This window comes from Pecten maximus, chromosome 2 (assembly GCF_902652985.1).
Source record: "Pecten maximus chromosome 2, xPecMax1.1, whole genome shotgun sequence".
Lineage (NCBI taxonomy): Eukaryota > Metazoa > Mollusca > Bivalvia > Pectinida > Pectinidae > Pecten > Pecten maximus.
Window position 1 is genome coordinate 33,550,555 of NC_047016.1, and position 27,400 is coordinate 33,577,954.

At 35.1% G+C, this 27,400-nt stretch overlaps 2 protein-coding genes across 6 annotated transcripts in view; one reads left to right on the top strand and one right to left on the bottom strand.

Moving 5' to 3' along the window:
• Window positions 1–265: 265 nt before the first annotated feature.
• LOC117321861 (tubulin alpha chain, testis-specific) lies at window positions 266–3,862 on the bottom strand. The gene is made up of 5 exons (XM_033876458.1): window positions 3,695–3,862; window positions 2,440–2,662; window positions 1,945–2,093; window positions 1,638–1,790; window positions 266–1,313 (listed from the first exon to the last, which is right to left on the bottom strand). The coding sequence occupies exons 1-5, from the start codon at window positions 3,695–3,697 to the stop codon at window positions 483–485; spliced, it is 1,359 nt and encodes a 452-aa protein (XP_033732349.1). The 5' UTR covers window positions 3,698–3,862; the 3' UTR covers window positions 266–482.
• Window positions 3,863–4,033: 171 nt separating this feature from the next.
• LOC117321860 (rab GTPase-activating protein 1-like) overlaps window positions 4,034–27,400 on the top strand; it is a 49,055-nt gene continuing 25,688 nt past the window's right edge. For 2 of the 5 annotated variants that reach the window (XM_033876452.1, XM_033876455.1), the window contains exons 1-9: window positions 4,034–4,151; window positions 5,714–6,030; window positions 6,748–6,952; window positions 9,947–9,964; window positions 19,538–19,721; window positions 20,185–20,444; window positions 20,561–20,627; window positions 21,153–21,255; window positions 21,677–21,843. In XM_033876452.1, the coding sequence (XP_033732343.1) occupies window positions 5,763–6,030; window positions 6,748–6,952; window positions 9,947–9,964; window positions 19,538–19,721; window positions 20,185–20,444; window positions 20,561–20,627; window positions 21,153–21,255; window positions 21,677–21,843 (1,272 nt within the window). In that variant the 5' untranslated portion in view covers window positions 4,034–4,151; window positions 5,714–5,762. Of the gene's footprint in view, window positions 4,332–5,713; window positions 6,031–6,747; window positions 6,953–9,946; window positions 9,965–19,537; window positions 19,722–20,184; window positions 20,445–20,560; window positions 20,628–21,152; window positions 21,256–21,676; window positions 21,844–27,400 lie in introns of all 5 variants that reach the window. The other 3 variants (XM_033876453.1, XM_033876454.1, XM_033876457.1) reach the window with 3 other exon arrangements.

Consider the following 27,400-nt stretch of genomic DNA (forward strand, 5'->3'; position numbering starts at 1 on the left):
TTAACAAATATTTTTTTTGATTGGTTTAGTATTAACGTCATATCAACATCTAAGGTCGTTTAAGGAAGTCTGTGCAATGTTTTTCTTTGGTGTATTCTTTCAAAGGTCAAAGAGTAACCTAATTTTGACAAAAAAGCCTGTTGAACCAAAGCCACAAGCATCAAGTGAATCATGTGTCAAGTAGGGAAGGGGACAGAGCCCACAATGCAAATCTTAATCGTCCCCTGTTTCTGGTGGGGTACTAATTAAGTAATTCAAAGCATAATATTAGCAATTGAAATTTATTAAGAATTTGAATAAATGAAGTTTTGTAACTCAAGGTAAATGTAAACAAAGCACATTATTTATTAAAGTATTTTGTGTGTCATATTGAAAATCAAAGTTCAAACCTACAATGTAAAATAAAGTCTTTATTTCAGATGCCCTATCAAATCAATTGTGATGGTTGACCGCTACATCACAAGTTATATTTATGGAGACATCTAATACTCGTCCCCTCCCTCCTCTTCAGCTTCTCCCTCAACAGAGTCCACACCAACTTCCTCGTAATCCTTCTCCAGGGCAGCTAGATCCTCACGTGCCTCAGAAAACTCTCCTTCTTCCATTCCCTCTCCAACATACCAGTGAACAAAGGCACGTTTGGCGTACATCAAATCAAATTTGTGGTCAAGACGAGCCCACGCCTCCGCAATGGCTGTGGTATTACTCAGCATGCATACAGCTCTCTGCACCTTGGCTAAATCACCACCTGGGACAACAGTGGGTGGCTGGTAGTTGATTCCGACTTTGAATCCTGTTGGGCACCAGTCAACAAATTGGATGGTTCTCTTGGTCTTGATGGTAGCAATGGCAGCATTGACATCCTTTGGTACAACATCACCTCTGTACAACATGCAGCAGGCCATGTATTTTCCATGACGGGGATCACATTTCACCATCTGGTTAGCTGGCTCAAAGCAGGCATTGGTTATTTCAGCAACAGACAATTGCTCATGGTAGGCCTTCTCAGCAGAGATGACAGGGGCATAGGTTACTAAAGGGAAATGAATACGAGGGTATGGTACCAAGTTGGTCTGGAACTCCGTCAGATCTACGTTCAGGGCACCATCGAAACGAAGTGAGGCTGTGATTGAACTGACAATTTGCCCGATCAACCTGTTCAAATTTGTGTATGTAGGACGTTCAATGTCAAGATTTCTCCTGCAGATATCATAGATAGCCTCGTTATCGACCATGAATGCGCAGTCTGAATGTTCCAAGGTTGTATGGGTAGTCAAGATGGAGTTGTATGGTTCAACAACAGCTGTAGACACCTACAAATCAAGTAAATAAATCTATATGTGCTTCCAAGAAATACATAATAATAATTTTAGTGAAAATGTCACAAATTAATTTCAATGGCCTATGTCTGTCTTCAGGCATGTAATTTCTTGTTTATATATATTTCTACTACATTGTACCAATTCTGCAGCTTAAATTTTAAATTTTGTATAACCATGATCAAGATATCAGTATGAAATTATACAAAAAATTATTTAATATTCAAGATTTTTTTTTTTTCACATGATCCATTGACAATTTGTATTTCCACGAAATTTGTTTGATTAGACTAAAAGAATTTATAAATGAAAGTTTACCTGAGGTGCTGGGTAAATGGCAAACTCCAGCTTCGACTTCTTTCCATAGTCAACAGATAATCTTTCCATCAAAAGGGAAGCAAATCCAGAACCAGTGCCACCACCAAAGCTGTGGAAAATCAGGAATCCTTGAAGTCCAGTACATTGGTCAGCCTAGAGATAAAATAAATGGAAACAAGGTTAAAATAATTAAATGGTGTTATGGGGTCCTACGATAGCTTTAATAATGGCCTTTTTTTAGCCTGCTTATAATTTATGTAAATCATAAATTGAAAATTAGAAACGTATTTCTTTCCTTATAACTTACCAATTTCCTGATCCTATCCAATACAAGATCAACAATTTCCTTGCCAATAGTGTAATGACCTCTGGCATAATTGTTAGCAGCATCTTCTTTGCCAGTGATAAGTTGCTCTGGATGAAATAGTTGGCGATACGTTCCAGTCCTAACCTCATCTACAATAATAGCAGGCAATGTTAGGAATGCCAATAAATCAGAAGTGCATGTAGAGGACAAGCTACCATCAATTTTGGAATTGCAACTAATTAGCATTATGGCATTGTTTTCACAAAAAACTGTCTGAATTAAATATCCATCTTTAGTAACAGTAATTTTTAACAAAAACATTAATATGGTAGAGAATGGAAGTTAAGATTATGCATTAAATCAGAAACTTTAAAGTCAGAGGCTTATATATACACCCCTGTAGAAAATGAACAGTGAATGATATTAATGATATAAGAATTAAATATAAAACAAAGAAAATAATCAATATTTCTTTAACCAATCAACTATGCTTACCTACAACAGTTGGCTCTAAGTCAACAAATACTGCTCTTGGGACATGCTTTCCAGCACCAGTTTCGCTGAAAAAGGTGTTGAAAGAGTCATCACCCCCACCAATGGTTTTGTCACTTGGCATTTGTCCATCAGGCTGTATTCCATGCTCCAAACAGTACAACTCCCAACAGGCATTGCCAATCTGCACACCAGCTTGTCCAACATGAATAGAAATACACTCCCTCTGTGGATGAAGATGAAAAAGTTAGAACTGGTTCATTTCTTATTGCAAATATTTTTTTTAAAGTTTTTGTGGTCGGCTAATTTTAGCAGTTTTATTTAATTAGCCTTGCCTAGAAGACCTCTATAAAATTATAATCCTTCTAAATGAATAACCCTTTCCCAGCATACTTTCCAAAAATAATGAATAATCAATTGGGAATGTACATTTAGTCTCATCTACAAGTGTATGGTTAACAACATGATTATAATCTAGGCTATAGCAGTCTTGTGTATTATTAGTGCTTGACCCCCATTTCCACAGACTTCCAGTCGTTCTCAGCTCTACAGAATATTGCAGATGTTCAGTACCTAGTAGGTAGACTTAGACCGCCAGAGACTTATAATCTGATAGGCCTATGTGTGTCAGCTATATTGGGAACGCAATGTTCCTATCTACTCACAGCTGTAGAGAAAGAGCACATATCATATCATATGATATGTATCAGATGAAAAGTTGCAACCTGTTCTGTTTTTTATTTTAATGTAGAAACAATAGTGTCCGAATTCCTAAATTTGTGCCATAGGCGCTAAAACATTCAATGACATTACAATGCATCATAGCGTTACTTCAAGTCCGTTACTTAATTTAAAAAAAATAATTTTGTACACAAATTGTTCGGACTTTTCATGAATTATCAATGTAAAGCGATCGACTCGTATTTATATACAATATTAAAGACTTTGCACGTCATGCAACAGAAATGCTGAAATTCAAAATATTAAAAAATATGCCTAATCAATTCATGATCAGGGCATGGCAGAAAATTTAACAATATATGCAGGTCGAAGAAAGAAAAAAAAACAGCGTCGTGAACAACCGACCAAGAACGAGGTAGATTTCATAACTCATAATTCATAACTGGAGTGGATCAGGGACATTATATGTGCATCCCATCCCTGAGTGAATCAGAAGTAAACAGTAAAAGAAATTATTTGAAAATTTACCAAACTATTCAATACACAATGCAAATAATAAAACAAATGGTTCTCTTACCATGTTTTTGCTTCAGTCTCACTTCTTTTCAAGGGTAACGGCCTGAACAACTTTGTACTTAAGAGCGCAACGTTCTCTGTACAAATTCAAACTGACTAACGCTAGTCCTTGATGCAGTATTTATACACCTTCTGACATCATCGCGCGTGCTGTTATTCGCAGCAAAACATTATGTTTAAAATAATATTTCATAAGAATATCGTTGTATTTTATTTTAAGTTTCGCCTTTACGCGTTATAAACCATCTTGAAATCCTACAAAAAAAGTTTTCTTCAAATGCGTCGTCTGCTACTTAACGAATGCTTCCGGAAAATGACGGAGCTTTCCGAAGTCATCGGTGACATCATGCGGAAGTTTTCGTTTAGCGCCATCTTCTTCAATAATATTATGAGGAACTGTAAGTTTCAGCAAAATCGTCGTTTGTTTTTGGATGACGGTGGCTTATGATTCAGACCAGGTAAACATATGGTGCCACAATCACTGACCCGATCGTTTATTGTCATATTGCTCAATTACAGCAATTTTGTCGTTGCTGTCACTGTGTTCCCGATTTCTTCATCGTTTTCTCCATCCGGCGTAAACAAGACTGCTTTATGTTTACAGGAAATAAAAGTCGTAATGTTATTGTGATATTTAGGTAAGACTTTCCTAATAGTACGCAATAGCTTCGCCCTTTTGTGAACATCTGAGTATGTATTTAGTGTATGTCTGACGGATTTTACATGATTGGTTAGGAATAAGAACATATATCATTGACCGGACCGGGATACTTTACTGATGCGCCTCATAATTTGGTCCTGTCATCAGGTCACGACATATCTGGTCATTCTAGGCTAGTGGGTTCTTAATTATAATATAAACGTTTTACACTAATGGAATTCAAAATGAAAATAGTTTGCATTTGAACAGTTTGGAAATTACTTCGTGAGTGAAAACAAAGAATATTTACAATGTTGTTTGTCAAGAAATGACAATTGGTTAGTCAATGCATTACAAAGAGTTGCCTATGGATCCAGGCAAACCAAAACCTTCTTAAGCTTCTGATCACAAATATTCTGTTACTATTTCATTGTGCAGAACAGCTTAAATGGTTCATTTACTTTATCACATTGTATGTACATTTGTAAAAGTAGAGAGTATAAAGTCACCTTAATTACTAGCTCAGATTTTAGGGGGGGGGGGGGGGGGGGAATGTGTGTGTTTCTCTTTATATTTTAATCGTGTGGTAGAATGTTTGCCTTGAGAGCAAAAGGTCGTTAGTTAACCTGGGTTGTGATTGTCTTCCGGGGCAAAGACATTGAGGGAGGGAGTAGTGTGAAAGTAGAGCGTATATATATAAGGTCACCTAACTAGCTCAGATTATAGCAGGAATTTTCGGTTATTTTCCTTTACCTATATAGTGGTAGGATGTTTGCCTTGAGAGCAAATTTGAATGGTCCCTAGTTCGAAGCCCGGCAGGGGCAGGGTATTTTTTTTATAACTCCTTCCTAATTCAGAATCAGAGACTTTCAGACTTATATGATATATATATCCATGCATGTCTGCATGTGTTCTAAGATGGGGAGCAGTGTAGGCAGGGTATCAATATTCCTTCTAGCATTTCTCGAGTAAAGTAAAAAATAAAATAATGAAAAACAAGTTCTTTTTATTATTTTCTTTTAGATTAAACGATGTTTTCATATTGCGATTTGAAAATGTACTCAATAGTAACCTGAGATCATTTACAAGGTTGTGTGTATAGCCCGAGTTTCCTCTGGCCCTGACACCATGTAGCACCAGATGGTGTCAGGGCCAGAGGAAACTCGGGCTAGGTGGTGTGGATTATTAGAATATCCTCTTTATGTATATATATATGGACAAAAAAATTACCTCTCATTTTGGACGTGGAATGAGGGAGATCTCCATCATTTGAGGTTTCAGAGGTTGATATGTATGATATATCTATATGTGTTCTGTATTCATTCAATAAAAGCCCTTAATCAATCAGACTTATGAAAGACGTTTTTTGAACTCTTCCAGTATAAGAATGGTCCACCCTTGGAACCCTTATTGCTGAGCCTAACATGACATGGAGGACGCAGTTAGTCGCAGTTCCCTGGAATCCTCGTCTACTGGCGATGATTATGTTGTTGTCAATGGGGAACCCAAACTGAAAATAACTGGTGATATCAATGACCTTAACATGGAGATATCAGTTGACAGTCCCCCAGACCAGATGACATCAACTCTGACATCCAGTGAATCTTTGTCAGCTGACAACCGGCTGGGGGAAAGTAGCAAGGGTGACCATGTCCTCCCGAGTAGCCAATCAGCAGATGTCATTAGTGCTCCTGCAGGTAAATGTCATAAAACATTGAAACAACAAATTTCAATCAATCTGAAAATAGTTGTTCAGTTATTTTAAATGGTATTTATATATATCCAGGGCTTTTTCTGAGCTTCTCGGGGCCGTTAATAGGTCCCATTCCCAATTAAATTATTTAATGTTTAAGACAAATTCCCAAAATTTGCAGTTTACTCCAAAAAAAATCTTTCCTGATTTTTTCCCCAGAATGAGACACAAAGGCCCCATCCCAAAACAGTGAGAAAAGCCCCGATATATATCTCATCTAGTTTTTATCAGAACATCTGTGAAATTCTCCACTCTTGAAATAGGCTTTGCAAATTAAATAAGCTTATATTGTTAAAACTAGGGTAAGCTGTTTGATTGGATTTGGTGCACAAGGTGGTGTATATGCATTGTAGTCATTTTCCAAGTGTACATGAAAGGGTATCTTATATTATGAAGATCAACAACAACAAAAAAGAAAGAAATATGTACAGAGAACAGAAGATGAGTTGGATGTTGGAGGAAATTAAGAAAAGTAGTTGCATGAAAAAGAATTTCAACGGAATCTAAATATTAATCTAAATTATTTAATGGTATAAAGTTATATTACAAGATTGTATTATTTAAAGCTGAAAATTGTAATGTGACAGGCTGTTTTGTGAAAAGCATTTTCTTTTTCTAAATTGATTATGCCATCAATAGTTTGAATTATTTCTATTATTAGCTCGTGAGAGATCAACCTCCTTGCCAGCATCACCTTTCCAAGGTGAAACTGTATTTAATGGAGTTACCTACCTTGGCTGTGCTCTGGTCAATGCACCGAGGAGTGAAGTGGAGATCTACCGCAACATGGCCATTCTGAATGACCAATCACAGATGGCCATTCCTATCATTCTGTCTGTTCCAAGCACGTCACATGGAGTTGTCAGGTACATTATTTACTGATTAACCCAAAGCCTTACAATTCCTTTCTTGCTCATGTGGTTGTTACAAATGTTTTAACAAATGGGATATAACAATTTCTTGAAAACTCTGTCAATATGCAATTAAGAGTTTCACATTTGGAGTTTATGAAGAAATTGTATATACCATTATTAATTGTCAGAAACCAGTATGGGAATAATCTTGGCTCTGTATATCATACAACTTTCTTTTTCCTTTGCAATGAGCAAGGAAAAAATTCTTTCCCTCAAATTGAATAGAGAGCAAGTAGATATTTATATACTTATAATATTATTAAGCAATCTCTCAAGATTGCTTGCAAGATGACTTTTCAATTTTGGCTCATAGACAAACCTACATCACACTTTGTAACTATTGTTCCAGAAACGCTGTAGAGAATAAACCAAAACTCATTCCTCTAGTCCATATATCAATTGATGAGCCAGACTAATCTCTGCTAGTTATTATTGTTTGTGTTTCGCAATAATGCTTTTGATGTCCTTATGTTAAAGTTTTAGCATGAACTGTTGATATGTTTGAATTTTTGTTATTATAAGTTGAATTAAAATAAATCTTGTTTTCAAATTTATTCACTACAAATTGAAACACATTGATCTCTACTTGGCATTTTTTCCTATGAGTTTTAGAACATCTTACCTGCATAATAAATAATGCAGTAAAATGAAATAAAAGAATTCTAGTTATCCGGGTAGCCAGTAAATAGGGGGTCTCCAAACTAGTAGGGATAATTTGATTTGAAGCCTTTGTAACAAATATGATACCAATATGTTTAAATGTGAATAAGTACATATTTGTGTCAATGATTTTGGTGTTATTAGGAAAAAAAAGGCTTTAATATGTAGCAGTAGTAACGGTTTATGCATCGAAAAGGAGTTAGACGCTCGATCATGACCAATGTATGAATTTTACTTGGTCAGTGTTTGTAAACAAAAATTTGAAGGGTACAATAGGGATTTCTGGTTTAGTTTTAATTTTCAAGAAAACTGTTTTGTTAATATTTTGGCATAAATTGTTCATATGGAGTCAATTATGAAGAATTTTTATGATAAAAAACTAAATTTGTACTCTTTCACCACCCTTTTGTGACAAATCAAGTTTCCCATACAGATTACACATGTAGAAATAATATTACTTGCATGTATATATTGTTAGTAATGGTTTATATACTAAGTAAATTATTTCAATATCTAAATGTTTTGTATCCACAATGTTTTGGATAATATTTTGTTATAAAAATCTAAATCACTAAGAAACTTTCATATTCTATATCCACCATTTTGATTAAATTATATTCTAGTTGATTAAATCCACAAATTTAATACAAAATTGTTATTGCCTGTCTTTTTCTTTATTTTCATACAATATATGTATTTATATATCAATCCAACAAATTTTTTATATAGTTCATTTTTTTTTACAGTTGGGTTATTTAATTTCATTTGACACAATATGTAAATTTATACCTACCCTACCACTATAGCTAGTTATCTAAAACGATGTAGTGAATTCTTTGTGATACAATTTAAGAAAAAAATACTGGGAAATATTCACAGTTAAGCAAGGATCATAAAACTGTGTGTACAACAGCTACACAAGGGCAATTTGCAGTGTATGTACTAGATTCACGCCCACTGCTCCTAATTTGCAGAGTTATTGCCCTTTGTTAAAATTACCTGTCTGGAGCAAAAAACATTGCTTGCAGTTAAAACTAGGAAAATGAAAAAGTTGTATTCATTGGTCATTTTAAGATGATGTACCATGTACCAGATTCAGGGCATGCGGCACCTTATTTACAGAATTACTGTCCTTTGTTAAACTTTCGTTTTCGGATTATAACTGTATTTCGAATAGATGTCGATGAAACTATTGATATACACATACATTCAGACTGAGCTATATATATATGCCTTTACCTTCATAGCTCAAGCATAAGTATTTGTTGGACACAAATACATGTATGCAACATGTTAGAACATTATTCTTTCTTTTAGCAGTCTCTCCATTTTAATGCTTGTTACAGATATGTTTCGTTTCAAATAAGAAATTCACAGGAAAAGCCTCCAATAATTAAAGTTGTTTTCGGAGAGCATTCATCAGTTCCACTGATCACTTTGTTTTTTAAGTATTTTTTATATAATTTCCTCTTTGAAATTAATTGATAGGATCATATTATCATGATAATAGGGAAATAATAAAAAATGTTGTAAATATTTTGAATTTTTTTTTATCCCATGTTTGGCGTTGTTCTAATCTTATAAGTTATCAGAAACAACTTCGAATTAGATGAAAAATATGGGAGATATTTTTCCTTATTAAAATAATAGGGTCAATCTGCTTTATGTTTTGTGATTATCTCCCAAAACCTCTTTTTTCAATATAAAGAAACAGACTAAAATATTTATTGTAGATATTGACTCTCAGACAGGTTACAGTATTCCAAATCTGTAATGTGTAGAGATGGTTTTCACAAAAAATTGTTTAAAAGAAGCTCCATAGCAGTGGATAAAAAAAGGCATTGAAGTAACTAACATTAAAAACTAAATTAACAAAGTCCCTACCGTCAAAAAAGTATTTATCCATATATAGTAAAATTTCCACAAAACGTCATATTCGCCACCCTGATTTGGTTTATAATTAGGATATGAATATGGATATGGATAGGAAAGTATGTTGTAATGTTGGTATAGATTTTACATTGAATTAATATGTCTTACTTCTGGTCAATGCTGACTAAATAAAAATATGTCCTTGATATTATTGGTCTTTTGTGTAAATTTATACATTTATATAAATATAAGGTAGCTAGTGTTGATTAAAGACCAGTGACATTCTGATTGGAGATATATGTATATATCACTAATTAGGAGTTGATGGGAAGTACTGTATCTGCATATACATTTGACTGATTGTGTTTTAATAATATGGCTATGATTTTGTTATTTTCTTTTTTTCAATTACAGACCTGATGGATGTGTTAGGTATGCAGTGGTATACAAAGTTTATGTGTATATATATATCCTTTTATTTATTTATTTTTTCACTTCCACTCTTTTTCAGTTTCAAGTTTTAAAGTTTAAATATTTTATTCGGTTTAAGTTTCATAAGTTTTGTAATAAAATTCTGCCATTTGCTTTAATTTATCTTTATAATTTAAGTATACACTGTATTGGAAAAAAGGAAAGATAGGTTTATTTGAAAATTTAATTAGACATCAATTTGGAATTTTTGTTTTAATTAATGACTAATTAGATTATTTTATATTTGATGCATATTAATATAATATGCAAAGGAAGAAAATTCTGCACCATTAGTTTCTTTCCTACAAAATTTTGTTATAATTTTACAGTTTATTTAAGAAAATCTTTAATTTGGATCAAAAATACATTATAAATGTTGCAACATTTTCCAAAATTGTTTGAATTTGTTTTTGAAATTTCAATTCGCTAAAGAAAAATTGGTAATGAATTAAGCACAATGCTGTGTTTTTACAGTATATATTACAGTATAACTATAGAAAATCCTCGAGTTGCTGTTTCTGCCCCAACCCAGTGTGCACCATACATGTAAATCAGCGGTATCCTTGCTTTTCCCCCATTCTGAGCTTGTGATGATCATTAGAATGTACCAATACACATGTACATGGTAGTGACGATAATGCATCATATCTTTTTACTGTTAAGTTATAAATGTATCATTATGAACATCTTTCATACAAACTGTATAAACCATAGTTTCCACAAGTGAAAGTCTCCACATTGAACTAGGTATTCTTGAGTATGGCTCTAAAAAATTGCGTTATTTGTGATCTCTTATTAATCCATGTCTGTGATCATCTTGGTAGCGTTGGTTATCAGTGAACTCCCAGAAAAGCTGTCTGGGTTTGATTAACTGCTTTAGATATTTGTCACCTCATAATAGCTATTTTCTGATAAATATTCAGTTAGGTGTATAAGTATTATGCTTGTTTTTTTTTTATCAACATATATATATTGTTTAATGATATCTAATAACTGTATATTGTATATACCGTATATGACCTAATAAGGGCGCAGGGCGCGGGTTATTGAGAGTGGGAGCGCCCTTATTAGCTCACCTGCCCGAAGGGCAAGTGAGCTTATGCCATGGTGCGGCGTCCGTCGTCCGTCCGTCTGTCCGGCCGTCCGGCGTCAACTTTTTCATTTAAACAACTTCTTCTCAATAACCAAGAGGCCCAGGAACTTCATATTGGGCCTGTAGTATGCTTGGGTGAAGGGCTACCAAGTTTGTTAAAATAAATTACTTTGACCTTCATTCAAGGTCACAGGGGTCAAATACGCTATAATCTTCAAACGACTTCTTCTCAATAACCAAAAGCCCCAGGGACCTGATATTGGGCCTGTAGCATGCTGGGGTGAAGGGCTACCAAGTTTGTTAAAATAAATGACCTTGACTTTCATTCAAGGTCACAGGGGTCAAATAGACTATAATCTTCAAACTACTTCTCAATAACCAAGAGGCCCAGGGACTTGATATTGGGCCTGTAGCATGCTAAAGTGAAGGGCTACCAAGTTTGTTAAAATAAATTACTTTGACCTTCATTCAAGGTCACAGGGGTCAAATACACTATAATCTTCAAACAACTTCTTCTCAATAACCAGAAGACCCAGGGACCTGATATTGGGTCTGTAGCATGCTTGGGTGAAGGGCTACCAAGTTTGTTAAAATAAATTACTTTGACCTTCATTCAAGGTCACAGGGGTCAAATACGCTATAATCTTCAAACGACTTCTTCTCAATAACCAAGAGGCCCAGGGACTTGATATTGAGACTGTAGCATGCTAGGATGAAGGGCTACCAAGTTTGTTAAAATAAATGACCTTGACCTTCATTCAAGGTCACATTTGTCAAATAGGTTATAATCTTCAAACGACTTCTTCTGATAACCAAGAGGCCCAGGGACTTGATATTGGGCCTGTAGCATGCTAAAGTGAAGGGCTACCAAGTTTGTTAAAATAAATTACTTTGACCTTCATTCAAGGTCACAGGGGTCAAATACACTATAATCTTCAAACAACTTCTTCTCAATAACCAGAAGACCCAGGGACCTGATATTGGGCCTGTAGCATGCTGGGGTGAAGGGCTACAAAGTTTGTTCAAATAAATGACCTTGACCTTCATTCAAGGTCACATGGGTCAAATAGACTATAATCTTCAAAAGACTTCTTCTCAATAACCAAGAGGCACAGGGACTTGATATTTGGCCTGTATCATGCTGGGGTGAAAGGCTACCAAGTTTGTTAAAATAAATGACCTTGACCTTCATTCAAGGTCACATGGGTCAAATAGGTTATAGTCTTCAAACGACTTCTTCTCAATAACTAGGGCCCAGGGACTTGATATTGGGCCTGTAGCATGCTAAAGTGAAGGGCTACCAAGTTTGTTAAAATAAATGACCTTGACTATCATTCAAGGTCACATGGGTCAAATACACTATAATCTTCAAACGACTTCTTCTCAATAACCAAGAGGCCCAGGGACTTGATATTGGGCCTGTAGCATGCTGGGGTGAAAGGCTACCAAGTTTGTTAAAATAAATGACCTTGACCTTCATTCAAGGTCACATGGGTCAAAAAGGTTATAATCTTCAAATGACTTCTTCTCAATAACCAAGAGGTCCAGGGACTTGATATTTAGCCTGTAGCATGCTGGGGTGAAGGGCTACAAAGTGTGTTAAAATAAATGACCTGGACCTTCATTCAAGGTCACATGGGTCAAATAGGCTATAATCTTCAAAAGACTTATTCTCAATAACCAAGAGGCACAGGGACTTGATATTGGGCCTGTAGCATGCTGGGGTGAAAGGCTACCAAGTTTGTTAAAATAAATGACCTTGACCTTCATTCAAGGTCACATTTGTCAAATAGGTTATAATATTCAAACGACTTCTTCTCAATAACCAAGAGGCCCAGGGAATTGATATTGGGCCTGTAGCATGCTTGGGTGAAGGGCTACCAAGTTTGTTCAAATAGATGACCTTGACCTTCATTCAAGGTCACATGGGTCAATTAGGTTAAAATCTTTAAACGACTTCTTCTCAATAACCAAGAGGCCCAGGGACTTGATATTGGGCCTGTCTGTAGCATGCTTAGAGCAAAGAGCCAAGACCCGATCTTAGGCCAATAGTATGCTGGAATGAGGGACTAAAAAATATATTGACATGAATAAACTTAGCTTACTCTGATATTTGAATAAAGTTGTTATCAGCATAGTATCTGTAGAAATGACCTCAATCAACTGCAAATTTGCTCTAGAGCCAGGTGAGCGATACAGGCCCATTGGGCCTCTTGTTTAGATTCGTTATTCTAAAGTTTTATGAAACAGACTATACCTTATAGCAGAATACCCAAGGCTGTGGAAACGGTAAAATATTCAGTCATAAAAATATTCAAGATAAAGATATCAATTCATTATCATATATTAAGCTTACGGTAAACATCACTTGAATATTCCTGTAAACTTGTAAACCATGCCAGCTGTTCTTTAGACCAGAGAACGTTTTTTTCCACCATTTATGTTCAAATGGAACTCTAGATCTTTTGTGTTCTATTTATGGACACAGGTGATTTCCCAGATCATATCAGACATCGTTTTCTTTGACCTAATGATTGATTTACAATGTCTTTACTAGCTTTCTGTTCTGAACAACAGTTAGTTAACAACATGAATGAAGTTTTTATACCCCCACAACAAAGTTAGGGGTGTATTCGGTAATCAGGTTGTCTGTCCGTCCGTCGTCTGTCTGTAGACGCATTTTGTCCGGACAACTCCTCCTAAACCGATGGGCCAATTCCGATGAAACTGCACACAAATATTAATGATCATGTGTAGATGTGCATGCCACTATAAACAGGTTTTCCGATAAGAACCATAACTTTAAGATTGTCCGGACAACTCCTCCTAAACTAAATGGCCAATTTCATTGAAACATCACACAAATATAGAGGACCATATGTAGATGTGCATGCCACTTTCTTTTTTTTCAAAATTACGGTTGCTATGGCAACTGGTCACTATAAACAGGTTTTCCGATAAGAACCATAACTTTAAGTTTGTCCGGACAACTCCTCCTAAACCGAAGGGCCAATTTCAATGAAACTTCACACAAATATAGAGGACCATGTGTAGATGTGCATGCCACTTTATTTTTCTCAAAATTATGGTTGCTATGGCAACTGGTCACTATAAACAGGTTTTCCGATAAGAACCATAACTTAAAGTTTGTCCGGACAACTCCTCCTAAACTAAATGGCCAATTTCAATGAAACTTCACACAAATATAGAGGACCATGTGTAGATGTGCATGCCACTTTTTTTTTAGGTCACCTGAGACAAAGTCTCAAGTGACCTATTCTAATCCCCTTTTGTCCGGCGTCGTCCGTCGTGCGTCCGTAAACAATTTACATTTTCGACTTCTTCTCCAAAACCCACAAACCAAATTCTATGAAATTTGGCAAGAAGCTTCTATGGCTAAAGGTCAACCAAAATTGTAAATTATATGGTCCCAACCCCCCAGGGGCCTGAGGGGCGGGGCCAAAAAGGGTCAAATTGACTGAAATTTCAAAAATCTTCTTCTCTACTCTCAGATATGCTGGAATCAAACACTCTTCATAGATGGAAGGGTCTTAAGGTGCTTTACCAAAATTGTAAATTTCATGACCCAGGGGTTTCACGTTTGCCCCTGGGGAGGGGCTTAACTTTACTATAGTTTATATAGGGAAATAACATCTTTGACTTTTATTTGTTTTATTTCTTTTGGAATTCATTCTAATTTTGTAAAAATTGTCAGCAAGGGATGACAGTTTGATGTACATGTTGGCCCTGACTGACCCCCGGGGCTGATGGACGGGGCTAAAAAGGGTCAAATTGACTGAAATGTCAAAAATCTTCTTCTCAAGACTGAAATAAGGTGGAATCAAATACTCTTTATAGTTTGATGGGTCTTATGGTGCTTTATTGAAATTTTAAATTTTATGACCCTGAGGTCACAAGTATGCCCCTGGGGACGGGGTAAATTTTACTATAGTTTATATACGGAAATCACATTTTTGACTGATTTGTTTTGATTTCTATTGGAATTCATTCTCGTTAACATTTTCAGCATGGAATGAAAGTTTGATAATATGCATATGTCGGCCCTGACTGACCCCTATGGGCTGATGAGGGGGAGGGGGGGGGCAAAAAGGGTCAATTAGATAAACTGAAATATTTCAAATCTCAGGTGACCGTTAAGGCCCATGGGCCTCTTGTTTTAATTATGGTTGCTATGGCAACTGGTCACTATAAACAGGTTTTCCCATAAGAACCATAACTTTAGGTTTGTCCGGACAACTCCTCCTAAACCGAAGGGCTGATTTCAATGAAACTTCACACAAATATAGAGGACCATGTGTAGATGTGCATGCCCCTTTTTTTTTTTTTTTTTTTTTCAAAATTATGGTTGCTATGGCAACTGATCACTATATTACTGGGTTATCTTAGTTAGCCTCTAATTAACAGTTCCAATTCACCATTGACTCGTGCAGATTGTGGGGGTATTAGTCAGCCATCCTGGCGACAGTTCTAGTTTACTTTATCTTCAAGTAAAGATCGATAGTAAGTTATTATTTGTATGTGTGTTTAGTTTCGGGTGCACTTTGCACTGACATCTGTACATGTAGGAATAGACAACATATGGCGCAAACTTGTCTTCCAGTGACTTAATAATGCCGAAGAAAAATGAACACAAAGTAGCCAAACATTTCACATGAATTATAACTTTTTAGGTTTCATCTTCATCCGCCTTGTACATATTAACATGTATGTAACACCAAAGGTTTTCAATGCTCTAGCAGCTTCCTTCCTTGAGGGATTTTGATTTAACTTCACATAATGATAAAGGACCATAATATTAGACAAGTTTGAGTTTCATGGTTGTTGAGTCAAGCACAAGGTCACAACGTTACTATTTTTATTTTTAGAAAATCTTCTTTCAGGGCTCCTAACTAGCGGCATTATTCCTTGAGGGATTTCCATCAAAATTCACACACTAAAATGGTACCATTATATCTTGACACGTACAAATTTCAGAGTTGTTGGTGAAGGTCAAGGTCACATTTACTATTTTTAGAAATCATTTGTCAGCACTTCAGCGGCTTCATTCCATGCCAAAGGGAGTTAGATCAAACTTATATTATACAATTACAAAGGACCATAAAAATTTGGACTATTTCAAGTTTTAGGAGTTTTTCATTCTATAATGAAATGGGTCTTCTTCTTGAGATGGTATTTTTATTAGGTTATATGAGCATCATACATACATATAGCATGCATACATGTATCGGTACTGGCCTGTCCCGGGCGAAAGCCCAGCCCAGGACTTAGTGTCCAGGAATGGCTCCCTGGAAAACCGACTGTCTCATATAGTAATTACATCTAATCTTTTATAGTACTAAGTCCTAGGTATGAGTATATATGATTGATTGGTACATGATAATATGGAAGACGGCTGTCATATAGCCTAAGACAATATTAGATAACCATGTACAACATGCAACATTAATCTCAGATCAACTACGTCAACAGGTAAACAGGATTGGTGCCAAAGGGCAAATTAGAATCTACTTATATGATGTCGAAATTATATCTAATTTGAAATCATTTTTGACAAAGGGACGAATGAAATATAATAAATTATTTTAAAATTCAGTTAAAAATATATATCAGATTTTATATCCAAAACTGTTCCTTATATCAGATTTTATATCCAAAACTGTTCCTGTCTATATTACAATTCCTTGAAGGATTTTGATCAAACTTCCCACTCTTACATTGGACTATATTTTGACGAGTACAAATTTCAGGGATTGTGAGGTCAAGGTCACTGTTACTACTTCTATATATTTACTGCATCTTATTTCAGATCATAATATCTCTGAACATATATTAGTGGCAGGGATAATATTATTTTTAGAAAAGTCATTGTCAGTGTTCTTGTTAGAGGCTTCATTATATTGCTTATGTGTTTTGGATCAAACTTCAGACACTTGTAAAAGACCAAATAATACCTAGTGGGGGCGGGTGGGGAACACTCAGTATGCTTGTTGTACCATACTGATTGAAATCAGATTATTAAGTATGTTTGTAATAAATATCAGTTAATGATTCCGATTCCTTTTCATGATTTGAATGAGTAACATAAAGGAATCATGGAAGACATGATTAATGTCAGTATATACTTTGGAGCCTAGCTTAACTTTTTTAACGATGTTGTATAGAAGCATGTGATAAATTTTAACCTTCAATCCTCTATAAGAGATTTATACAGAACATTTTGTAATAACACTCGGCAAATGTCTCTATTTTACCTAAATTATTCCCCCAAGGATTTTATTTCCTTCAAGTGTATAACATAAATCAGACATTATACCATACCAATGCCTTATCAAGATTCATCTGTCATTATTGTACTGGCATCAAGAGACATTCCAACTTTCAAGCCACTGCTATTAGCCTTTTGTTCTCTACATCGTCTGTAAGCATCTTCTGCATCAGTGTATTGTGTCGTCACTGCCTGGCAGCACCCTGCTTGTTTCTGTCATTGCATGTGGTTCATTTACCTGGTGTGAGCTTGAATTGGTTATGGCTGGTATTTGTGTTTTACTTAATTTAATTTGTTTCTTGAAAATCGAGATATCAGTGTTAGCTATGATCACCAAATATCATGTGAAGCTATGATCACCAAATATCATGTGAAACAGTCAGAAATAAATAAAAATCTGATAGCTGTGCACCAATTATCATATGAAACAGTCAGAAATAGATGAAAATGTTATATTAGCTATTGATATGATCACCATATATTTTTAGAATAAGTTAGAAATAGGTTATTGCTGTTTTTATAACTAAAAAATTGTAAATGAAATACTTTCCAAAAACCAGTGATAAATGAACAGAAATGTGTTTTAGTTATAAGGTAATCAACTTGCATGTTTTTACCTTGCTAGGCCCAGTCTCGACCATACGTGTACATTGAACAATACATGTATGTTCATATAATGAGCTTCTGATCATGATAATTGCTCGTTAACGACTGGTTTAGTAGTGTATTTCATCAACCATTTTTTGTATCATAGTGAATATATATATACATGCACATTTTTATGTAAAAATTGCATTTTGTTACGATTTCCCAATCGGGAAAAATGCATGTATCGATCATTTCAGTATGGATTAATTTTTAATAAACTGTATAAAAAAAGTACAGAATTTAAAGCAATTTCATTTTTGAATTTTATACTTGTTCTTATGTAAGATTGAATGTTATTATGGGGGTCACAGTATTTTGGTTCTATATTAAAGTGTTCCTATATATACTATATAATGTATCTTAGCTTAACAAATAGTGCTCAGAAGCCAATCTATGGGAGGTTGGATTTGCATATATAATATAGAATTAATCAGCTGTACCAGATTGATCCATGCCACTAACAAGAAAAGATCTGTTCTGAAATTAGTTAGTTTTCATTTTTGCAATTTTCATTTTCTAAAACTTAGGTCACTTTTCCTAAACTAAGCATTAAATTAATTATGAAAGACAAAATGTACACACACATTCTACTTACAGTCTGTATATATAATTCAGTCTAATTAAAATTAGACTTGTTATTTCCATTCCTCTACGATACTCTACGATACACTGCAATACAAGATCTAACGACTCCCCGTAGGAGGTCATCTCAGCATGACCTTTGAGCTCAGCCAATCAGCGCGCCGCCTATGAAATTGTCTGTGTGATTTCATTCTTCGGAAGTATAAATACTTACGTAACGTTCCCGAGGTATTCCGATGGTCGATAGCAACGGTAAACAACATGGCTTCACCCACTCCATCTCACCGAGAACACTTCAACAGATTTATATTTTTACAAACGGGTGCTGCCTGTGAGATTTTTCATTAATCATACGAAAGAGAGAGAGACAGTGAAGACAGCAGCGTCGTGTAAAAATAGTTTGGTAGGGTATAACGTGTATGGTAACGGTTTTCGAAATCCAGTTGGCAACAGAGTCCGTCCTGTCGACTAAGACAATATATATGTCTTATCGTTTTCTGTTCTTCTTTCAATGTAACGCCCAGAGAATAAGCAACTTTTTTTTATTATCGTAGCCATTTGAGTAGTCTACCTTTGTGAAATTTTGCGTATTTCAAATCAAGCGCTGCTTTGAGTCTTCAATACTAAGGAGACGCAACCGAAGGCTCTTATAAGGCTGTTTGTCATGCTGAGATGACCTCCTACGGGGTGTTGTTAGATCTTGTATTGCAGTGTATCGTAGAGGAACGGAAATGACAAGTCTAATTTTAATTAGATTGTATATATAATTATGTATGTAATTAGGGGTAACGATACTAGCTCCTGATAGGTGAATGAAATATGAGTGAATTATTAACCTGTTATATAATAAAAAAATTTAAAGAACAATCAATACTCGATTAGTAATATAAGTAACTCAGTATTTTACAATTTTGATGTTTTCCAGGATACTTGATCCGACTACCGACACAGATATAGCATCTTACAAGATCCATCGTATCCTATTCTGTGCGAGGGGGCCAGCAGACAGCAATGAGAGGCTTTGCTTTGCATTTACCTGTAGTCACGGTGATTCAGCAGAATCGGCTATTTTCCAGTGCCACGTGTTTAGGTGTGAGCTAGCTGAGGCGGTAAGTTTTTGTTCTGTTGCCCTGTTCTTCATAAATACCAGCTGTGATATCATGGATAAATAACCCTGTTATAATTTTTTCATCAAAGATCTGTCAGAATTTAATGTATTTTGTTATATCTGTAACTTGTGTACAACAGACTACTGTTAACATCATTACTGATTTTGGCACATTCATCTTTTGTTTGTTTACTGTATATCTCTTCATGCAATGTCAGATTGATTCAACTATCTACAAAGTAAAGATTATCTTTGTTGCACTTAATGTATTACAAATTTGTCCCAACAACGGTAGTCTCGAGATTCATGCCTAATATAATTTCCTTCAAAATGTTATAGGATTTACCAACATGAATACTTTGTGGGAAAAAAAAAAATGCCTGATATTTTTGATTATTTTATGTTTTCGTTTTAACATTTTTTGATGACATAATATATATGTATAAAAATCCTTAACATTACAGGTTGCAAAGATTCTTTACTCCTTTGCTACCACATTCCGCAGAGTTCCAAAAAACACACGTCTACTATCCAGCAATAGCATTGCAGAAACAGAACAAACTGCCATATTTACTGTCTCCTTGGAAATCAAAGAAGATGATGGGAAGGGAAACTATTCATATTGTCCCAAGGACAAGAACATGTTCAAGTTGCGCTGTAACAGTGAAAAGAACATCATGATTAGTGTTAGCCAGACTGGGACCAGAGAACTCCAAATTGAGAGGTACACTATCTATGTATACAGAGATACTGTGTAAATTGATCCTATAGGGCCTAGAGGAAGGTCTGCTGCATATTTATTGTATTGAACTAAAATCTGAAAATGAATTCCTTTTACAGATGTTTTGGCCTTTTGATATCACCTGGGAGAAATGTCAAGCATGGAGATATGCATCTGATTGAAATGGTATGTACAGGTTTTGTTCAGTTGTCGTATTGTTGTTATCAGACCTTGAGTCATGGATTGAGGAATCAAAGTTTTAATAGAACAATATTCTGTCAAATGAAACCAGACAATGATTCCTCAAATGTGGCTGACCTGATATATACATTTTGAAATGAAAGATTTAGATATTGCTGCTATGAAAACTCAAGAGATAAGTCTCAGCTTAACGTGAAGTTATCTCTCATGTGATATAGAGGGGAACAATTTCATAATTTCATGATGACCTTCACAACATGAAATTCAAAAAATTATATATTAACATTTTGTTCCTTTCCATCTAAAAAATGAATTATTACAGTTTTGAAATGTTAATGATTTCGTTTATCTAACAACAGATTTTGTAAATGTTTTGAGAAAGACATACTCAGTTGGACATTTTACCCTTAGACTAATTAAGATTGAATTTCAGTGCAATCGGAAATGTACTATGATTTAACAAAAATGTTTTGATCTGACTAATTGATCTTTCTCCACCCTTATTCCCAGAACTCTATGGGATACTCTGGAGATGGGAAATCTTATTCTATATCTGGAAACTGGGATCCAACGGAGAAGTGCTTCGCTGTACTCAACACAGAAACTCCAAAAGGTAGTTGTGTTATAGTAGTTATAGTGGCAGCATGCTTGTATATTCTTTAATATTCTAGCTATTCTGTAAACTGTTATTCTTTATCTGTCATTTAGGTATGGTAAATGTATTCAAATATTTTTTTGATATTAAATACAGATCTTAACACCCTTGCAGTATCTATGTAGTGAAGAAATTGCAGCGAGAAAAAACATTTCTGATAACAGTTAAATGTACTTCATAATGAAATATTTGGCAAACCAAGCAATAAAAATAATGACAAAATTTTCATCAATTATGAATCTATATATTCACAAAATTGAAGACTGACAAAATTCTTCAACTTGAGGAATGACCAGTTTTTAATAGTGTACCGTTCATGCTTTGTATGTTTTTGCTCTGTTTTCAGAATGTTAAATTTACCTTATTTCTGTCCTTACAGATACTCGAGTGTTCCTAACCATTGCAGTAGATTTAGTCATTCATGGAATTCAAGAGCCTGTGAGATTTGCAATGGAAACCAAGGCAAAGATCTTTCCCCAATCAGAAAGATTTTGGTACTTCACAAGAAAACCACATCAAGAGCAGTTCCATGTTAAGCTACGACCGGTAGGGCAATATTTTCTGTATATTTGGTTCTGTGTTCTTATCGCATGTGCCATATTTATCCTGTAATAAACTCATGCCTAGGAATAAACCCATCCCATATAAAACTACTGACAAATGTAGCTTCATTTCCCTGTAATATTTGTTTGTTTGCTGTGTTTATCATCCTGAGAACAACCAGTGTCATTTTGAGACAGATTTTCCTTGTAGTAGTTAGTAACTACCTCACTGAACAACATATCGGGAGCCTGTCGCATGCTATCAAGAGCAATTAAGGTAAAATGTTCTGCCCACAGACATTACCTCAATAGCACAGACCAGCCTGTTTCCCATGATCGGCTTCCCAATAAACACAAACCAACACAAGTAGGGAGTGAAATAAACCTAGTCCCCAAACTTAAGAGTCCGAGATTATATCTCGTCTCACTCTGGGTTGATGGCAGGATAAATATGGTAAAAGATCACAGCTAATGTTTTAGGTGATTTATAGTGGTCAAAATTTGATTACATAGTATATGGCGTAGAGGAACATGCTTTCATGGAATTTGTGATACAAGTAGACCCAAGATTCTAAGTATCAGTGTGGGACAGAACACATATTATATGTCAAAGTCACACTTAAAGGGAAATTTGAATTTTGTGTTCAGATTTTTGTTTGGAAATATCCTGCAGATATCGGGATATTTGTTAGAAGATTGAGTGAAAAAATTCTCACTTAGATGGAGTCTGACAAATGGTCATGTCAAGTGAACAAAACTGAAGTTATCTATCACTATTCTCTGTTTGTTTATGGCAATGAAATAATATCCATCCTTTCTATCAGAAGCTGGCATTGCATGACATTACTAAATAGGTGTGATTCTATCGTCACAAAACAATAAAACAGAATACAAGAACAGAATCATATCCGTGCCTCTACGATGTGAGGATATTCCTGATGTGCCCCAAATGGATAGGGGAATAACTAAAGGAAAACAAAGAAAAGAACAAGAAAAGGTCATAAAGGAAAAGAATATGATGAAAGAACAAGTAGTCATTGCATAGATAAGGGGATTTTATATTCGTGGTTCTGTAGTAAACACAAACACTACAAACTTATCATGTTATAGAGTAAATCGCAGCCATGGCATCCCAACAGCCATGAAACCCTTTACACTCTCCAAAACATCATTGTACATTATGTTGTGAGGACAAAACACCCAAAGGCGAAGATAGGGAATGTGTATTTAAGAGCGGAAGCAAGAACTGTTACACATCATATATCGGAGAGACCACAAGAAGATTTGCAGCCTATCTTCGGGAATACCAGAAACAGAAGGAGGCAGGAAATTCCGGAGATCAGAATGGAAATCAATCAGATTACCATAGATAAATCGGCAACAACAGACTTTGCCATCTACCCAAATTATGTCGTTGACTGGGATAATTCCAATTGATTGACCGAAAAGACAGTATTTTTAAGTGGCAGGTGGGCATATGGGCCAGTTCTTAACCAAGACAAGGGGACTAATAGACTCCCTTCTCTAAGACCTGGTTATAAGCATAGCATAGATGAATCAGCTTCTACAGATGGTAGCCAAATCGACTTCATCTCAGAGTAGCCAAATTGACTTGTATTAACTGTTTCCCTCCTCAGTATACATAGACTATAATTTAGATGAAAAAGACCTGTCACTATGTTGACAGAAGCTGCTCTAGATCTGGTCATATATCAGATGAAGGTTACAGTGCAGTCATTGAAATGTTCCAGTCCAATCATACAAACCAAAGTCTGTTTACACCCAAACATGCATGTGGTGTTTAGAACAATAGGTTGACATAAAGGGTATTAAAAAATTACTTAACCCAAGATTTTGCTAAAGAACAACAGCTAGGTTTGCTAAAATTGAGATTGAAAAATATGCTGTCAAACTTTCTCAATAAGATGAACAGGCAGGATACAAATTTCTGCTCGTTAGGAAGTAAATTTGAATATAGAATTTGGCTCGACCTTATATATTTCGTAACTGTATCAAGAATTTCAGATTTAACCAATTATTTTCTGAGCTGGTCCATGGAATTCATTACAAAACAAGTTCACTGTATATTGAAGTACAATTTATCTCGTGTCAAACATCTGCATTATTGATGATTTATGTAAGGTACAAGCAAAATGATTAATATTAAGGGTAAGATATTACATGAAGTTGTGTCTATTCAATTATGATAATGATACTTATTTTCTATGATGGATTGTTAGTTTCTAGGTAATGTGAACATTGTCTTGAGGCACAATTTAAAAAGTTGCAAATGGAAACATAAGTCAACAATTGATTTAATTTGAAAATGAAATTGAAAATTCCATAGTTAAACAGTGTTATTTTATCTGAGGACGTGGATGAGTCATTCACGGGTTATATTTCTAATGCACAATTTTCTGTGTTGGTAAAATAATGTGTATGCTGTCTAAATACTGTCATCAACTTGTGAAGCAGGGCTCTTTGTTCCGGTCATTGGATGGAAAAATTAAAGTGCTTGAGTCATTTGATGGTTTTTTTTGTGTCTTTTCTAACTATAAAACATAAATCTCTGGCATATATATTTATTTGCGGTCTTTCAGCTAGTGGTATAATGTAGGGTACATTGAGAAACTGTTAAGAGTTTCCCTGAATTGCTAATAAAGCATAGTAAATATTGGAATAAAATCATGTGCAGAATCTATGCAGAATTCTCTTAAAAAATGTGCATGGGGTATGATTGTAATTTTAGCTCTCCTCATTGTCACCATAATTGAAACAGAATCTAGTAAATAACTCCCTGCATTCTCACAAATAACCCCCTTCTTAATTTTTGCAGATTCATCTTGTTTGAACACCAATAAGCAGAAAGTGGTTCACAAAACCTTCCTCAAACTTAAATTCCAAACTTTTACACTTTGGGATAGAGGACGTATTTATTAGTGGATATATATAGTATATATGTATGTAGATGTCATTGATTTATTGTACTGCTCAAATCCAAAGCTGAGACAATCTCTGCAGTATTATCCTTGAGTACAGCAATCACATTCCTTGTCATGTGGTAATTCACGATGCCTAGGTCAGCTACAACGACCATACATGCACTTGTCAATTTAAGGATTGGCTCATTTTAAGAACAGCAAAAATTAAATGCCATCTTGGATTCTGACAGTTGAAGTTTCTTATTGGTATTTCTGTGAAAGTATCACATGCATGGATCTTTTGGAAATTTTTTATTAGGTTCTTTTTTGTTTCTAAGTGTGCTCGTTCAATTTTGGATCTGTATACTCAGTTTTTGTCAAAATTAGAGAATATTAAGACGAAAAGCAAAAGTTCATGAAAGATAATAGAACCATATGGTCATGCAGTGGTGTGCACAAGATCTGTCTGATATCTCTACTTATTTGAGAGAGATAATTTGAAATCTTGAATGCATAAAATATTGAGATGTTGGACAGATATGCAATGTGTTCATCTGTTTCGGTAAAAAAATAAAAAGGTGTTGCTACATTTCCAAATTTATTAACTTTGATCAATAAATTTTACTTCAAACTTGTGTTTTTAATCTTAATGATCTTGTTAGGTTTACATGATGTCAAATAGAACGACGTCATAACCAAACTTACAAAGACCATAGACCAACACTGCTGTAGTTAGAATTTATATATATAGACATTGTTATACCCTGACGGGTATGCCTGGGAATGTTCCTTACACACGGAGATATAATTGATTTATTCATTTGTTAATAGTCTTACATCAGCTATTACTGTAACAGTGTAATTGATTAGTTGAGAGATCATCTAGCAGCCGAGTGTCCTCTTTGTTTTATCCTCTTAATTAATCAATCGTCTGATATAAAGAAGGTTGGTGACATTATTGATGGTATTAATATTGGCTTGGAGACAGGCTACATCAAATTTCACTGTGTGGGAGAAGTCCTAACTAACAAGTGTTCAGCACTTAATGAACTTGGAGTGACGGATCCATTAATGTTGTGTACAATATTAATGTATCCTAGTATGACGTCACAATTCTGTCTCCACATGACAGTAATAATTGACAGCCTCAATAATAATTGTTTTCTTCTGTGAAAAAAATAAATAGATACTAACACAAAATAATCACAAGTTTAGAAACATAGAATTTGAATTTGGAAATTGTCACATTTATGAAATCTGTGAAGATTTGCCTCAGTATGACATGTCTGGTGTTCTATGATAAAGTGATCAAGTATCCTCAGGGCTGCAGACAGTGTTTGATGTTGGAGGGACATTAATTGCTGTGAGATGGGCAGACAATGTATCAGACCTGGTGGCCACGAAGTCTTCTGACACAGTGTGCTTACTGAGAAGGGAAGGATACCACACACCTAATGTTGTTATTAACTCCACAGACAACAACCTGTTCATAATGTTTATCATCAGTTACATATGTTCCTGTTTGTGGGGTAAGTGTGTATCAGCTACATCTGTACACATATAAATGTGTGTTACTTGTAGAAGTGATGACAGTGTGCCAGAGGAGATAATACATATAAATCCTGTGTATTAGTGTCCTTAGGATACACATTAAGATCAGTATGGGTATGTTGTGTTGGTGTAATTAGCTACAGGTGAATGAAGGATGATTATGTTCACCAAAGAGATTCATGGAATGATTGTGCAGAACCCCATGTTGTTATGACCATATGAATGTTGAAAAAAATACAGGTCGTATAGGACTTCATCAGAAAAACAATTTGTGACTGCATGGTGTCATTTAGTCAGTAAAATCATTGATGACTGGTGTCATCAAGTCAATAAAATCATTGGTGACTGGTGTCATTTAGTCAGTAAAATCACATGGTGACTGGTGTTATTTAGTCAGTAAAATCGTTGATTACTGGTGACTTTTCAGTATTGTGCAAGCTAGTGCATATTGTAGATGCCAGCATTTACATTGCTTAAAGCAACTTAGGTTCATGAAAGTTCATATGTTTAATTAAGAAACATTGGAAAAATCATAATTATTTAATTCTGAGTTCATTGTTTTACCCTCAGCACATTTTCATGTATGGTCTGGTGGCACAGTGGTAACACTCTTGCCTTTCACCTAGGTTGGTGGGGGGTCTCATTCCCTGTTCAGACATGAAAAGGTATGGGGTCACCTGTTTGATTTCCTCCTGTCATACTTCCATCAGGGCCAACAACAGTGATAAAATATGTTCATATAATGTTTTGTAATTGTTGTAAACTAGATAAAGCTGACATTTACATTTCCATGTTGTCTACTGTCTAAACAGACACCTAGTTTTCATATATCTACAGGTCACAGTGTTGTCATTAGTTCAGTGATGGAGAAAGCAGGAAATAAGTAGAATTACTGGCCTCGCCCTGTATCACTGATGTAACATGAGACAGCACCTGCCTCTGATAAGCCACTAAAACTTCCTGAAACATGCATAGAGGAAACAAAAGGCTGGTCACCTGATATAAAATACATGGCCAACTTACAGCAGGTTGTTATCAGTGTGGCCATTATAGATAGGACGACCTAGCTAGTAAGGCTTGATTAGTACC